The sequence below is a fragment of the Aulonocara stuartgranti genome, assembly GCF_965226115.1.
Source record: "Aulonocara stuartgranti genome assembly, chromosome: 18".
NCBI classification, from domain to species: Eukaryota; Metazoa; Chordata; class Actinopteri; order Cichliformes; family Cichlidae; genus Aulonocara; species Aulonocara stuartgranti.
This window is the reverse complement of record NC_138954.1, coordinates 36296682-36313895: the sequence shown is the minus strand read 5'-3', so window position 1 is coordinate 36313895 and position 17214 is coordinate 36296682. Positions and strand designations below refer to the sequence as shown.

Here is a 17214-nt window from a genome sequence, read left to right as displayed (position 1 = left end):
TCTGAATCACAGGTGTCCAACTCCAGGCCTGGAGGGCCGGTGTCCCTGATCCAACACAGCTGATTTAAATCCTCAACATGTATCTGAAGTTCTCCAGAGGCCTGGGAAAGAACTAATCATGTGACTCAGCTGTGCCGACCCAGGGTGAGATCTAAAACCTGCAGGACACCGGGCCTCCAGGCCTGGAGTTGGACCCCCTGTTCTGAATGATGCATCTGTATGTTTGTTATGTCACATTATTATTCAACTACTTTCCATCCAAATGAGAAACTGTTACACTGTAATCATGTAAGTGTGTTCACTGTCAGTATTGTGCACCTTTGGTTCTTATTCATTTAAAACAAACATGTGTAAGTGTTAGGAAGACATCCCTGCTGACTCTGGAAGCTCTCCTCTGATGGTTTATAGGCTCAGTCGCCAGTTTCAGGTCAAACTTCAAGTGCAGTTTGTAAATGTTGGTCAGTTGTAGTGACAGAAAGACAAAGGCACCTTATGATGGAGCAGTTTCAAAGCAGGAGTGCAGGAAAGCAACATGTGCTTGGTGAAGGTAGCCCAGGACCAAACGGACCTTTCTGCTCGTCCTCAGTCTGCTGATTGTTTCATGATCTTAATGCAGAGTTTATGTTCTGACTCATGGTCCCGTTGAGAGTAAGACAGACAACAAACATGTGACTACGCTGGGGTTAAAACGCTGTTGAAATGTGCACAAACGTGCGGTGACGGAGCGTTGCTGAAATCACCTGACACAAGCAAAATAACCACGGACAGTGGAAAGTGGGCGTGTCCACTTTAATCAAAGCCACGAGTGGCAGTGGGAATGTCTCCCTCAGTATCATGAAAATGAGGTTCTGTTCAAGCATGTCATGGCAGGAGTGCTATACTTACCTGGACACTGACTCATGTGCTTTTTTAGACCGTTACCCGTCCTGTAATTTGGACCATTTTCATCTCAACAACGTCACATGTCACCGATTCTGGTAAACTTGACCTGAGCAGACTTGTGTGTCCGAGCTGAGCCTGCTGTCACGTCAACAACAGGCAAACAACAGCGGGGTCAGGTGGTTCACAGTGTGCACACTCAGTGATTCACTGTGTTTCAGAGTGGCTGCTTTTAGACAAGACACCAAATTAACTAAATTGGCGTGTCCAAACCACTCCCTCGCCCTCTCTCAGCAGTGCACAAACACACAAACAGCCACCGCTGTCAGACTACCGTAATCTCCTTATCCCGTTTTGGCCTTATTCGGCTCTTTTCTCTCCGTGTCTCAGTCAAGTCATAATGATTATTATCATTATTACCATTATGCCATGTCTGTGTCTCAGCTAAAGCCTATACTTTCCATTTGACAAGTATGTTTTTTAGCAACACCCTGCTTTGCACCATTTCGTGTGTTCTTTTGTGGAACGTAGCAACTACAGCGAGTACCCAGGCGCCACGTCGGGCTCACAAACACAGACGTGCGACAGGAACGCCACCGCGTTCTCTTCCACACAGATTTTCCTTTACCGTTCGTGGATACGCAGCATTAAACTCCTCCCACTACCTACAGTGAGGTGTTAGTGCAGCTGCACAGAAACATTTCTTGCGAACACACTATCCTCAGTGATTGTGTGCAGTGTGATCCTGCACGGCTGGTTACAACACTCCGTCTGATACAGGCTGACAAAGTCTCTGACTCGGACAAAGAGCGCTCCACTTATCCCTGCAGCGTGGACCCCGGCCTCTGGGACAGCATCAATGCATTTGCTCTTTGAGTCCATGTAAAGCTGCACACTTTGCATAAATTGCATTCTGTGATTTCATCCAGTGTTCGTCACTAATCTGGACTGATGAAGCGTTCTGGTCCAAGAGTAGCAGTCTTGTTTTGCATTTGGCAAGAGTCGGTAGCATCACTGGTAGCATGGAGCAATATCTCAACGCTACAGGTTAGTCCAGCTCCTCCATCAGTGCATGTCATGCAAGAGGCTTTGTTGCATCTCCCAGCAGAGTCTGACGAGCATGGAGGAGATCCCAGAGGACAGGGCCGTAGAAGAGCCTTAACCCATCAGCAGGACCGGCATCTGCTCCTTTTGCAAGGACAAACAGCATGCCCACAGCCCACTGGTGTGAATAATCCAAACAATCAGAAGCAGACTTTATGGAGTGGGCTGAAGGCCCAGCATCCACAGGTGGGCCCTGTGCTGAGCCGACTAACATTTCCTCAGAATAGCAGAGCTGGCAGGTCCAGCCTTAGCACCCTGTGCTTTAACAGACAGGAGCAGGTTCATCCCTGGACGATGAACTGAGACCACCTTGGCCTAAATCCAGCAGAACGCCTCATCGTTTCGCTCCATCCAACACCGTCAGCTGCAGCGGGTCCTGGGCGTGTCCTGGTGCACAACAGTGCAGCCTCTCGTGGCCAGAGTGTACAGGCAGTAGGGCCCTCATGATAATGTCGTTTCAAACACTGGATACCATTTTTGAGGGAACAGGGAAACTTTGACCTCAACAAGAGCAGTAACAGCAAAGAAGAAGAAGTGTTAACTTTCAACTGTACGTTTGATTTAACAAAATCATTATTCAACATTAAGTTAAGAGATTTGATTCATTTTACAAATTATTCCAATAAAACATATTTTCACTAATAAACCAACACGATACCAACGCCTACATAATGTAATTATCACAGAAGAGCAAACACGTGACAGAGAGACGAGTCAGACGGGAAAAACTAGAGGAAACCAAAGTAGAGGAAGTGCATGTCAGCTGACGTGGACACAAATATGAGGACGACCAGCCCGTGAATCACAGCCTCTCGTGGGGAGCAACGTGTGACTATATAACACGGCACCACACAGCGGGGCGGTGCAGACCACACCAGAACCATCTATAGTGTACAGTATACTACAAAGCATTCATCTTCAGAGGTGCTGTTAGGATCCCAGAACATTTGAGCTCTTTTGTATTCGCTGGTTTTAACCCACTCGTGGAGCTTTTTCAGCATCGTGTGCAACAGCGTTTGCTGCCTGTGTGCAGCTACGCCCACTGCAGGGGGGAGAGGGGCGCCAGAGTGCGTTCCCCACTTCCACCTCGTTAACATACAGCTATGTGTACCTTAGCTAGTGCACATCACATACAGGTGTAATAGAAAAGGGAACTTTACTGTGGGGCCAGTGGGCCACACAGTCAGCAGACTGGAGCTCAATCAAACAACAGTGGGACAGTGTGAGCTCAGGTGGAGCACTCTGCTGTAAACATGGCAGCTAGTTTATTCACGGACTGGAATGTGAACAGGGTGATGGGCGAAACGCAGGAGCGTGTCGAGGTGTGCTTCAGGTGAAGCTGTGTGACCCGACTGAGGATGATCAGAGTTTATTCACTTTCCTTTGAAACCTCCATCGTTCTGTAATCTGTATCCAACCTCGTGCAGCATTTTCAGGACGCCAGCTCAGCATGATGTAAGCTTTCTTTGGCAAAACGCAGGTTTAGACAATCGCTGATTGTCATTTACAGGAAACTGCTGTCTGTGCATCATTTAACATCATCGACATGTTTACATTTCTAACAAACATTATTACGATGCTGGGAAAACAGCCTAATAAGTACGTTGCTATTACAATAACAATGTGGTCGTCTGGTATAGAGCAGAGCAGCGGCACATCTACCTGACAAAGTAGCTTTGGTGGGAGGCAGCAGGTGAGTGTTGTGTGACTGAGTGATCAGGGACCATACACAGTACCCACCCTCCATCACATGTCACTCAGCCCAGCATCAATAAGCCATGTGAACTACAGATGTGGGTCTGGGACTGGTATTAATCTGTAACACTGACATCACAAGAGGAAAGTCAGGCATAGCACTCATTAGGGTTATGACACATGTCAGGCTCACCAATGATGTTTTTCATCCCAATTCATAATTAAGCAGCTGAGGTCATCTCCCTGTAGCTCTAAATATGAACCACCGTGAGCTGCCCTTCGTTTGACAGTCGACTGCTCACAGATTAGTTTTGTAATTACTCGACTAATCAGATCATCATCCATTGGACGTAAAACACAGCAGCATCTGCTCTCATATAACCATCATTAGCTTACAGCTTGAAGTGTTTCAGGTCTGTGCTAACTAACAATAAAGACATGATGATAGTTTATTACACTTTTAATGAAATTTGCAGATTGTCTCGGTGGAGTTTAATAACCTCAGCTGCTCCTTCATATCTAAACTATAACAGGACACCGGAGTAAACTCTGCAGCATCTCACACTTCTGATAATCAGTTTTCTGTGTGACGTTTATTCAGCTGTGTGAAAACTAGAACTTTAATCTCAGCCAAACCGATTTACTGAGGAACAAACAAAACACAAAGCCAAACAGTAACATTTTTAAGTTTTCTAAGGCAGCGGTCCCCAACCCCCGGGCCTCGGACCGGTACCGGTGCGTGAGTCCTTTGGTCCTTCGGTTTTCAGCGTTATTTTGTTATCATTTTTATCGTTTACTCGGTGTTCCTGGGTCTTTTCACGTGTGTTATGAATAAATTTTCTTTTTTCGGTACCGGTACCAGTTTTATTTTGTTGTATTTATCCGCGACACCTTAAAGGCCGGTCCGTGAAAATATTGTCGGGCATAAACCGTCCGTGGCTGGGGACCGCTGCTCTCAGTGACTTATATACCATGTTAAACCTGAGTAGAGAAAGACCGCGGGGGGTTGAAAGCGATGGGAGTTCGCTGTTCTCCCCGGTGTTCTGACAAAACATCCTACCGTAGCATAAATTTATAATCATGTCTATCAATCCGTGCTACCTTATCAGAATATACTACCTTACGTGGTTCATGCTTCCATCATACATATCTAGAGGTAGGACGTTCTGATGGCCAAATCACACGATCACAACGTGCTTCCAGCACACAGTCATCTAATGTTAACACACAATCATGGAGGGGAAACTCAGCTGTTTTATTAGAAGCTGTTACATGGTTTCCTCACAGTTTTTGCATTTGTATGCTAGGATGCTTCGTTAGGTCGTTTACAGAAGTTTAGAAGCACTAAATCAAGACTTGAAAGATGACTTCAATTGAGACTCCAAACTGGAGTATTTTTGCACAAAAAACAAAAAACGCATGTTAGCTTGAAAGGTTAACAGATTGACGACAGCTTAAGGAAAACAAGTATCAACTGTAATAACGAAGTAAGACATTTAATACTAACCTTTTTCACACGCACGAGATCGGGGTAGGATCAAATAATAGGCGTGTACTATTAAAAGCAAAAACATGGCTGTTTTGAGTCAGTAACAACCAGTAGGACGGCTTGATAGGTAGGTTGTTTTGTCAGAACACCGGCTCTAGTGAGCCTCGAGCTCCCGGTCAGCTGTCGAGCTGGTGGGTGGCAGACGTCTCTGAAAACGTCGGAGCACCTTTACAAATATGTGATGTCTGGATAAACCGAGCAGATATTTGAAGCTTACGCAGCTACATTCTCGCCTGAAAATATCTTAAAAGTTTATTTTGTGACCCAGAAAAAGTAATAAGAGTAATATTAAAACTGAGTAGCGGCCGCCACTGTTGGAAACTGGAATTGGCGAGAAGGGTCTGGCTGCAGCCACTGTGGAGCGCCATATTGCGACCTCCACAGTAGCCGGAAACACGTCCTCTGCCTGGATACAGTGGAAACCTTGCAAGTGGATCGTAAAGGTTGGGAGTCTTTCATATACTGTATATGAAACAAAATACAAAGATTCATGAACCCATTAGGACTTTATCACCTTTTATCTGAAACGTCACTGGTAACATATATGAGCTAACTGGCATTTAAAGAGTAAAAAAAGAATGTAGATCAAATTTGGGTTTTGATGAAAAGGACTGGAGCTAATTTAAAGTCGGTAAAAGTAGAAAAATGTTTTAATAAGTAAGTGAGGTTTATTTATTAAGCGCTTTTCGTAGACAGGCAGTCACACACACGAGGCTGAAAACAAAAGGCGACAAAGCTTTTGTTACTGTGGCCCCAGATTGTGGAACTTTCTCCCTTTGAGCCTGAGATCTGTGGACTCCGTGGTCGCTTTTAAAAAGCAGCTAAAAACTCATCTTTTTAAACTTGCTTTTGGTTGATTTTGATTTTTAGGTTTTAGCTTCTGTGAAGCACTTTGTGATTTTTATCTTGAAAGTTTTACTAACTTACTTTACTTACAAAGCGCTGTACACAAAGGTAACAATAAAGAAAACATTAAGTAACAAAATAGACAATATAAACAATGCAAATTCAAAACAATTCAGAAGTGTTGATTAACAGAAGGCCTGTTTAAATAATAAAGTTTTAACTGCTTTTTAAAGGATTCCACAGAGTCAACCAAACGTAACTGTGGTGGCACGACTGAAAGGCTCCGCCCCCTTTCGCCTTCAGTCGTGTTCGGGGAGAAACCAACAAACTGTGAGCCTGTGAGCGAAGACAACGAGCAGCAGAGTATTTTATAAGAAGCTGGGGCCATTTAGTGCTCTGTATGTTAAAACAAGAATTTCATCATCTATTGGGAGCCAGTGTGAAGAATATAAACCAGCAGTGACGTGAGTTAGTAGCCTGGCCGCTGGCCTGGAGGCGGGAAAGAGAGGATTTATCCAAGCTGATAAACAGGGCATTACAATAATGGAAACGCGATGACACAAATGCATGAACAATGTTTTGTGATTCAGCTGAGGAAACCATGTCGGAGTTATAAAATGCTATAAAATATACATTTTATAGCATTTTGTGAACATACACATATTTGGCAACGAACAAGCTGAGAGAGAGTTTCATATTGTTTGCTCTCCTTGAACAGAGATAACAGTGCACAATAATCAATGTTGATGTTAATCAATTAGATGTCCCAGACTCTACTATTAATAATACAGCGGTCCCTCGTTTATCGCGGGAGTTACGTTCTAAAAATAACCCGCGGTAGGTGAAACTTTAGTTTTTACAATGATTACAGATGTTTTAAGGCTGTAAAAGCCCTCACTACAAACTTTATACACTTTTCTCAGACAGGCATGAACATTTCACACTTCTCTCTCTTGTTTAAACTCTCAAAGTTCAAACCTTTGTAGAAAAGTAAGTCCAGTGTTATAGAATGAAACCAAAGGCACCAGCAGGTGACGACGTTTCGTCGACGCTGTTGTGTTTGTTGTGGAGAAAACTCACAAACATACAGCACGTCAGAGTCACACTGCTAACCATCGAAGTTTTATGTGAATTTGACAAGCTGAACGCATTCTGTGCTGTACAGGAGACACCACACGAGACTGACTGACAATGGTGTACAGCCAATCAGGACGCAGAACACAATGCTCTGTAAAAAATCTGCGAAACGGCGAGTCTGCGAAAGGTGAACCGCGTCATAGCGAGGGACCGCTGTACAATCATTTCCAGTAGCGCTGCTGATATATGAAATGGTGAGTTTTGAGGTTGTCTTCAAACAAGTGCATTGAACCAGGAAAGGGTGTTTGAAGGATCAAAAAAGTAAAAAGTAATGACTATTTTATATTTATGAAAAAACCTTTATGCAGAAAAAGTAGCAAAGAAACAAAAACATAAGACACGGACACTTTTGGCCACGAACAAGCTGAAGGGATGGTGATTTTGTGTTAAAACACTTAGAACCACGTTTATTTCTCAGCAGCATCGATAGTAACAAAAACACAATTTAGTCTTCGCTGTCAAAGTCGATTTAACTGAAGTGTTTCCGGCTGCTGTGGAGGTCACAATATGGCTCCCCAGTGGCTGCAGCCAGGTGCTCTTGGAATTGGCTGGGCCGCGCTATGAATTCTGGGATAGGTTGGGCAACGAAGGATACACCCGACCCATCCTTCAGATCTGGGGAAATGAAGGACGCATTTGTCAGGCGCAGAGTCTTTGAATTTGGACAGCCTCCGTCGCTGTCACGTAATCGGCCTACAAATGCGGCCTCTGAAGGATGCAGCCCCTGAATTTGGACACAGCTATGATACCGGAGTTGCTTCTTCTTCTTCGGTGTTCAACGGCAGCTGGCATCCTTGTACACGCAGTGCTGCCACTGTCTGTTTCAGTCCGTTACTACACGCTTAAATCCTGCTACTTATTCCTGCGTCTTTCAGGAGCTTACAAAGCTTCAAACGACACGTCGGCTGTTAAATTAGTCGTCGACGATTTTGATGGTCGACGAATCGTGGCAGCCCTACCGTGAGCGACACATGATGACCTGTGCTAGCTACAATAAGCAGCTAACTGCCCGTCCCTAATCAAACTGAAGAGCGTGCTTCAGCACAACCAAACACGTGAGCCGACCAGAGCTTGGATTATCTTAAAACTGTGATCAAGGTAAACATGTCATTTTTACATTCACACAGAAACATGTTTATTCTGTGTAAGCAGTTTAGAATGTGTGAAAGTTCAGACGTGATCGGCTTCACACACCACCTCTGAACTCCATCTGGATGCTCGCATCGTGAAACACTGGACAGATGTGACATTTCACTCCGTCTGTACCGCTGACTCTCTGTGCGTGGACTAGAGCCTAAAACAGGTCCTCGGGTTTGAAATCATATTTGAATTCACAAAGCAGCACTCGCTTCACTTCTGCTGCTGATTAAAAACTAATAGCACTCAGCCGTATACGCAGGATCAATGGTCCTTTGGCAGCTGTAGCCATGTTTGGTGCAAAGCAGCAGTGGAAGCGGCGACACGATTTGCTGTTTGGGTTTTCTAACATCACATTTGGGACAGAAATAGGCCCTTCAAGTGGTTGAAGTCGCTTCTGTCAAAATAAGATGAAAGATCAGGAAAGCGCACTGTGCTAGTCACGTTGTTTAGTATTGCTTTAAGTCAAGTTTAAGTATGCAGCGCAGTGACATGACCAGGCCTGTCATTACATGATGGAACACAGGCCTCTGATCACTGGTTTGAAGACTTTCTAAGATGATTTGAGGCCTTAAATTTTGGTCATTTTGTGGCTCCTGCTGCTGTATTTTTGCAAAGACACATAATTAAGCAATAATGTAGGCTGAAGTGTCGTCATATAAAATGACTGGAGGTAAAGAACTGCACTTCCAGTCAGAGTGTGATGCTGTTTGTATCCTGGGCTTTCATGTGTTCAGCTGAATCCAGATGAAGCTGTGTGCAAACAAACCAAACTACTGCATAAAGACAGACGTGTGCGTTTCCATCACACGCCCATCTTTGCTGGGCAGCAGATGCCTGCACTGCAATACACATGAAACCTGGGCTAACATTAAACTGCAGTCAGACTCTTCGTGCTTCCCACTGTGGACACCTGAAGGGGCTGCTGGGCTCCCACTCAGTAATGATGTGCGCTGCTTTCTTCAGTCACAAACGCTCAGCAAGCTGCTGCAAACAGGCACAAAGCCATGAGCAGCAACTTGTTTAGTGAACAACACATTTATTGTAAAATCAACACTGACGTTGGTTTAAATATTGCTGCTGATATGTAGGGACATTAGATCAGTTATTAGCAGGAAGTTTCACCCAGATTTGCGACTAAAATCAGACCTGCAATAGAAACGTGTTCAGGAGCAGCGCGTGGAGAAAAAGGCCTGACACAACCCAAACACTGACATCAGGCAGCGACGCCGGCTCGCCGTAACGTGGAGCCGAGTCCTTTTACACGGCGTGAAGTGTCAGGGTCTGAGGTGGGTGGCTGGAATTTCCATAAGGCTCCTGAACTTACCTGGATCCGCCCCTGGGCGGGGCCAACTCCTCCAGCTCCTGCGCACCTGGAGCCTATTGCAGGCAATCAAGCCAGAGGGATTTAAGCCACACGTTGGTGTTCATTCGCTGCCAGTTTGTCATCAACACATTTGCTGTATTCAGCTTGGCTCACGCTCCACCTCCGGACTCAGGATACCGAGCAATCATTCTGAAAATCTCTGTGTGCCTCACCTGCCTGCCCTCACACTCAGGCCAGCCTTTCCACGCCACTCAGCCTCCCCTGGATTCTCATCACCCCCCTCTCAACACTCTGTCCCCTACTGCAAGTAAGAATTGCCACTCTTACAACTGGCCACTGCAGAGCTGCCTCCACCACCTCCCTAACTCCACTGTCTTCTCTCCTCAGTGTGACTGTTCCCTGCTCAGCTCCACTCTGCATCTCAGGCCCCGTTCCCTCGCCACGTTTCCCAGGCCACGCCACGTCAGACTCCACGTCCTATTGTTCTTTTGTCCTTGCTACGTTTCTTGCACTTAAGCCTAATAAATAATTGTTACATCATCTGCTGTCTCTGCACCTGAGTCTTGTTCGTTACAGGCCACTCGGCCCCGTGACAGTGAAGACCAAGAGGCGGAGCCGTCCCTGAGACGGTGAGCTGTTTCGATCCTGTGATCAGTCCCTCACCAACAAACCAAGTGTGACCCGTTCCTGATCCATGTTCACACCAGAGATGGCGCCATACCACTTTTCTATGCCCGATACGACATCGTACATTTGGATATCTGCTGATACAGATATGAATCCGATATGGTCCATTTTGTAATCAATAAAACTGTTTATAGCTTCCTGCAAGTTCATGCTCACTGCAGCCAAAGGATTTCACAGTTCAGTGATGCTGATCTTTGTATTTAAACCTTTAGCTCAACTTTCAATCTAAGTGCTTCAAGTAATATTCAAAAGTAAATTAAAATGCAATTTAATGCAGATTTCAGAAACTCTGTTCTGGGAAAAAGGAGTGCAAAGTAATGTTCGTATTCAACAACTTAAAAAACAACAGGTTGCACAGTGGAGCACTTACAGCTGCACATACACATCCAGAGTGGATCAGGATGATGTCGGAGCCGTTACCATCATGTTTAACCTCAGACTCAAGTTTCTGTCATTTCTAAACTTAACACAAGGATGAAAAAGGTGTTCTTCATGTTTTGGGGTTTTGTTCAGCCTGTAACAGTTTTTTCCAAAGTAAAACGTGAGTCTGTCCATCGTTCGGTCACAGACGTCCCAGCTCCATATACCGCCTCTGAGGCTGAACGTGGGAGTGCTCCACAAACATTCACAGAGGAACTTGCTTTGTGTCTCTGGGATAGCTTTCTCCGAGATGCCGGTTTGGCAGCACGTAGCGCGGCTCCAGATGCTTTCAGTGTGAACGCCAGCCCGCCGACAGGTCCCGCACGCAACAGCCGCTCTGTCACGTGACGCGTACTGCTCCGACGCGCTGAGGTCACGAGCCGGGTTACGCCCTGTCGCAGGTTTTGTGAGGTGCTTTGTGATATTTGATGGATCGGGTTACATTTCTCATTTCTCCTCGATATCCGATCCAGTACTTTAGGTCAGGATCGGACCGATGCCGTATATCGGATCAGTTATCGGATTACTCGATGGAATAATCGATAGATTACTAAAATAATCAGTAGCTGCAGTAAATATATTTTCTGAATATTCTGTGTTTGGAACAGAGAATACTGGACTTGACTAATCGTTATTTTCAGGATCAATCAATCAGCCTAACTGAATGTAAGTAAGGCTGTAACTGGGCAGCGCTTGTACTCTGTGTGAGCACTGCCCCCAGTCTGTGCCCAGCTGTCCTAACACACTGAGCTGTAGGCCAGGTTTTCATGATCATATCTTTAAATACTTGTTGAACATCAGTATTTAGGAATTGTTGGGTTTGGACCATGTTCAGCTGTGGCACAAATATAAACGTGTAACACGCGTGGTCTTACACCGACATGATAACACAACAGTTTCCAGTACAAAGCAAGACAGCAACAGCTCTGATAAGTAAGACTGGAGAAGGTGAAAGAAACAGGAAGTTGCATGACTGTGTGTGCATGCATGTAATACCTTCGATAGATGGGGCCTGGTCCTGAGCAGCATACAGCATCTCTTTGAAAGCCTGCAGACACAGTAAAAACACCAGATCAGTCTCCTGTACAAACATATATATCCTATCATCAGGTCAATGAGAGTGATCGGCTTCCACAGCAGCAGCATATCACAGTGCTGTGTGACCCATCTGTGATGAGTTTTCTTCATCAGGTGTTCAGACCTGCTGTAAACAACCTGCAGAAATACTCTCATTACATTCTCCTGCAGTCACAGAGCGTAGTCTGTTATTTCTTTTATTGATCTGTTATTTAGCTCTTCACCCATCCTTTAATAAAGCAGCCTGCTTCATACTGTGGGGCAGTGTACGCTGTGCTTTGTCCCCACTGTGGAGAGGACGAGGAGTCACCCAGTCTCAGTGAGCTGCAGTAGGACAGCAGGACAGTCGCCCCCTTTCATCAGCGCTTGCTCCAGGGTTAGATAGTAGAGTGGTCAGTTAGTCAGAATGCCAGCAGGGCACCGGCTCACAATGAGCTCACTGTGTGCCGGCCCGGCCTGCTGGACAGCCGAGCAGCAGTGAAGCGGGGCGAACGACAGCCCACGCAGTCAGGCCTAAGCTTCGCTGCAGTGCTGGAACAATGCAACTAATCACAGAGTAGGAAATCGATAAAAAGGCAGAAGCTCTTCAATGCCCAATAAAACCTGCAGGCCCGGCTCGATGTTTCTGCAACAACACATTTTTGTAGTTTTGAAGGACAGACAGAAGAGGACACACACTACACTGCATGATGTATGAAACAATCCCACTGTTACTGAACAGGTGAGCTATAACCAGGGAAAGAACTGGGTCAATACAAACCTGACAGAAGCGGAGCTCAAAAACAGCTCAGACCCCTCTATCCTGGAAAACCATCAGCGCTCCAACACAGGCTCAGGCACCTCCTTTAGCTTCATGACACATTTGCATCCACGTTCAGCCTGACTGATGTTGGGCTCAGCTCTTCACACCTCCCTGACGTCTTTAACCGTGTCCAGGCTAAATGTTGAAAACGTTCGATAAAGAGCTGAAATAGCTCACGCCCCCTAGTCTTCCTCACAGACACAATTGATACCAACATCTGAGTGGTGGTGAAGAATGGCCGTGCTATCGCTATCAATACTGCAGAAAGAAGGGCCAGTGCAGTACATACTGGTCCTACTGGTTGACAGATGTTGATGACACATGATGACTCATGTGTCATCTGCAGGAGTTACCTGCCTCGGTGACCTTTAGCCTGTTTTGCTGCTCTGTAACTAATGAAAGTGGCTGCTGCTGTTATCGAACATCACCCTGACACAAGGCCTACGACCAGCACAAAGCGCTCTCTGCGCCATAGCTCCAAAGCGCTTTCCCACACTGGTCCTGAGGCCCACAGCATGTGTGACATACAGTAAGATGCTGGTGGTCACAGGAGGCTGGCTCAGCATGTGGTCAGGAGCGAGTTTCCAAAACACAACACACAGCTCAACAGGAACAAGGGCGGCTGTGCTTATCCCCGCAGATTACCCTACTTCTGTTCTTTCTCCTTCAGCGCCGCCTCGCTCTCTCTCTCGCAGCTTGTGGCGATCACCACAGGCGTACCTTTGACCCACACCAGCTGACCACAAATCTCTCTCTCCAACGGTGAGGTTTCTCTGCAGTGCTCCTTTTTGTGCATTTACACTCTGCTGTCATCTTTTCCTCACTGGCTGTTGGAAATCTTTCCCTAATCTCCTTCATGCATTCCTTTCCCTCGCTCTTTTCTCCAACCTTGCCCACCAGCACACAAACACTTTGTTGACACCAAACTGTCAGAAGGATTATATGAGTCATAACTGGATTATTGCTCACATGTGTGTCATGTAAAAACCCAGATCTCTCGGTTGTTCCTCATTTTTCTGTCCCCCAGCTTGTGTCCACAGTGCAGACGAGATATGAAGGAGCTCTGCTCTTTAGATGTGAGCCTGAAAGGTGCTGTGGCAGAATTTAAAGAGCTCCCAGGGCTGCTGACAGGTGAGGCGTTTGGGAGAGTTGTTGCAGGGCCGTGACATCACCGGTGACGCACGAGTGATGCGAGCTAAAAGCTAAAGCAGCATTAACGTCTGACTGAGCAGTTCTTTGTTTTCAGCCGTCAGAAAACAGCTTTGCTGACTGTGATGGCAGACAATGCCTCCATGTGTTGGTATGTCTCGGTGACCTCTAATGTAATTAGCTTCATTAGAGAGCCTTCAATAATGATTTCATTTCTTTTATGGTTTGTCTTAATTGCAAGTACATCGAAACAACCTTCGTATCTGATTACATCATCCTATTTGATGAACGTGGAAACAAAGAGGAGCTGTCACAGATGTCACAGCAAGTTTACTGATTTCTTTGCACACCATGAACTAATGTGCACCTTTTTTATTGCATCGGTTTTTCTTTATTCCACATAGGGCCACAAATACATCCGCAATCACTAATGTTCACAAGTTGCACCTCGACCAGACCAGCAACAAGCGTCTGGAGCATCGGCCACTCTCCTGGCAGAGGGTATTTAAATCGGTCGAGAGTCTGATATCATCTATACACAAGTTAATCTCAGGTGTCACCACTTTACTAAGGTCTGCAGGAAACTGTCTCCCTGAGAGGAGAAGAGACGAGTCAGTGCTTCCTGACCTGTTCCTAACATCCTGAGGGTGAAGCCTGCCATGAACTACAAACTGCTGGAACACCAGTGTTCAGTAATCAGAGTTACTGAAGCCAGTTTGACATCACCGTGGACTCAGAGGCTTTTTATGGTCAGAGGAGACACGGATTGAGCCACGTGGCCACAATGACTAGAAGCATGGTTGGAAGGCGTTCAAACCTACGACTACTGTAAGAACTGGGCTGTTTCCAGAAAATTGAGAGAATAATGAAGGACTACCTTTCAATTCTTCAGCTAGAATCAACAGCTAGACAGTTGCAACCAGGACACAAAGAGAAGAATGAACCCAAACACACATCTGGGTTTGGAATGGTTAGAGCATGCTAGCACCTGAAACAGCCTATCAAAAGGCCTGACTTTAGCTCGAGTGAAAATGTTCTGACTACGCTTAAACGTTAGCTCCACACCAGCAAACCAAACTATTTAAACTAACTACACCACATCTGCCAAGAACAGCGACCAGCTATCCAGCCTGAATTACTCCAGATGCCTGTTGATGGCAAAACATCTGGACTTTGCACTGCTGCAGGTGCAGAGATGGTTAGTAACATACACTAGCTGGTCAACAGTTTGTGCTTTTAAAAAGGAAAAAGCTGTGTTGATTCAATGAAGCTAACATTTGTGGGTAAACAGAGCAGAGGGTCTGACCCTGTGCCCTCTGTGTGCGTTTACAACGATGAAACAAACACAACTTTAACAGCACATGGCCACATTTGTCTGACCGGCTTCACGTTGACTTTACCTGTATAGAAGATGCTGTCGAACTTTTCCACAGATCCGTATGCTTCATATGAAAAGAGCAGGCCGATGTCTGCAGCTTTAATTTAACTCAGCATACAAATAACAAACAACAACATGCATTACTGTACAGACATCAGGAGCAGGGGCCAGCAGATCGTACGAGGCTCTGTCAGGGCGGGCTTCCATCAGAGGCTGCAAAGCATTGTGGGACACAGAGACACACTGACAGGTGGGAAATTTTACACAGACGTCAAAGTTGAATGTGACAGGACGCACGCGGGGAAGTTTCATCTGAAGGCATCAGCCAGTGCTCCCAGTGCTCCCAGCATTATCAGCAGTAAATCATTTTACACCCACATATTTACTCAGTCTTTCCAACACTGGTGTTTCTGCATGTGTGCCTCTGGCTGCAGAAAGACATGAGGGTTATGACACTGAAGCCTTTATTTCTGTTCCCTTTAATCTCCACAATTGCCATGTTCCCAGTGTTCCCAGTGTTCTTCTGTGGGTTCTTGAAATGTTCTTGAAAGTCACTACAAGTCAGTGCACGTTGATTATAGCTGTTCATGAACGAGCCGACCTCAGTCAGGAAGAGCTGAAGATTCAGCTGCTCAGCATCCAATGTGGCCAATCACACGGAGAGACAGATTGGGATCATACCATTATGTGAAAGTGGGTAGATGATCCAAAGACAGCGAGTGTAGTGGTACAGGCCGAGTACACAGAGAGACAGGGGTTCAGATTTAAATGCAAGCAAATATGAGAAAATGAAGAAATGAGCCAAAGGAAAAGGAGAAGCAGCTGTGTTAGTTTTCAGTGATAGAGGAGACTGTACAGCTGAGTGAAGAGAACACAAATATTCATCAGAGCAGGGTCGACAACAACAACAATGAAGTCTAGGAGCAGTCACCTGTCCCCCTGACCCTGGATCAGCTCTGAGCAGAGTTTAGTTTGATGACGAGCTGGGAGAGATGACTTCGAGCTACTCGTTCTTATAAAGCACTATTCTACTGTCCCAGAGCTCACAGCTCTTCATACAACATGCCACACTCACTCACACAAGCACCTTTTAGTGCTTCCTAGCTAACCTCCACCCACACTGGGGGGGTGCAGGCATCACTAACCTCCTGATCAGTAGATGCTCTCCCCCTTGAGCTACAGGGGGGAGAGCAAACTTTGGTTCAGGCTTCAAATGGTAAATGGACTGGTTGTTATACAGCGCTTTTCTACTCTTCTGAGCGCTCAAAGCGCTTTACACAACCTGTGCATTCACACATTCACACAAGCACATTGATCTAATTCACACACATTCATACTCCGATGGATGCATCAGAGATCAATTTGGGGTTAGTATCTTGCCCAAGGATATTTGGCATGCAGACTCGAACCACCAACCTTCCGATCAGTAGATGACCTGCTCTACCGCCTGAGCTACAGCCACCCCTGTAGCAACATGTATGTTCTCCTCATTTGTGGTAAAGCCATAAAAAATAAGTCTTTAATGAAAAAAGTAGAATAAGAAAATTGCTTACCAACTTATAAACCATATTTCATATTTGCTGAATTAGGCTAAAATAGAAGGCATCAGACACTAGCTGACGGGAGCCGGTTCATTAGTGACCTGAGAGGTTAACAAACAGAGCCCAACGAAACACCAAGGCTGAGTGAAAAATACCAACATGGAAGTGTAAAAACTGCAAACTCTGAAAGCCACTTGGTCCAAAATTAAGTCAGACTGTCAGCGTCAGCAGGACAAATAACATGTTTACAGCTCAGTACATCAGCTGGCCACATCGTTGCTATTCTATTTTAAACTGTAGTGATGGTGAATTTGTGTAAAGCTCCTCCAGATTTGATGCTGTGCTGGCACGGACCTTGGTCTTCGGTTCACCTCACAGACTTTCCAATAGGATTCAAGTAATTGCTTTGTGCAGGCCAGTCATTAAGGTTCAGTCTGGACTTCTGAAGCTCTTCACAAGGAGTGACGTGTGATTGTGTTCGTTTTG

General features: G+C 45.6%; 1 protein-coding gene across 3 annotated transcripts in view; it reads right to left on the bottom strand.

Moving 5' to 3' along the window:
* The window catches only part of LOC309694382 (xenotropic and polytropic retrovirus receptor 1 homolog), a 39243-nt gene that overhangs the window by 15606 nt on the left and 6423 nt on the right, over positions 1-17214 (bottom strand). For 2 of the 3 annotated variants that reach the window (XM_082514447.1, XM_082514448.1), the window contains exon 2: positions 11778-11829. In XM_082514447.1, the coding sequence (XP_082370573.1) occupies positions 11778-11829 (52 nt within the window). Of the gene's footprint in view, positions 1-11777; positions 11830-12618; positions 12797-17214 lie in introns of those variants that run through there. The other variant, XM_082514449.1, reaches the window with a different exon arrangement.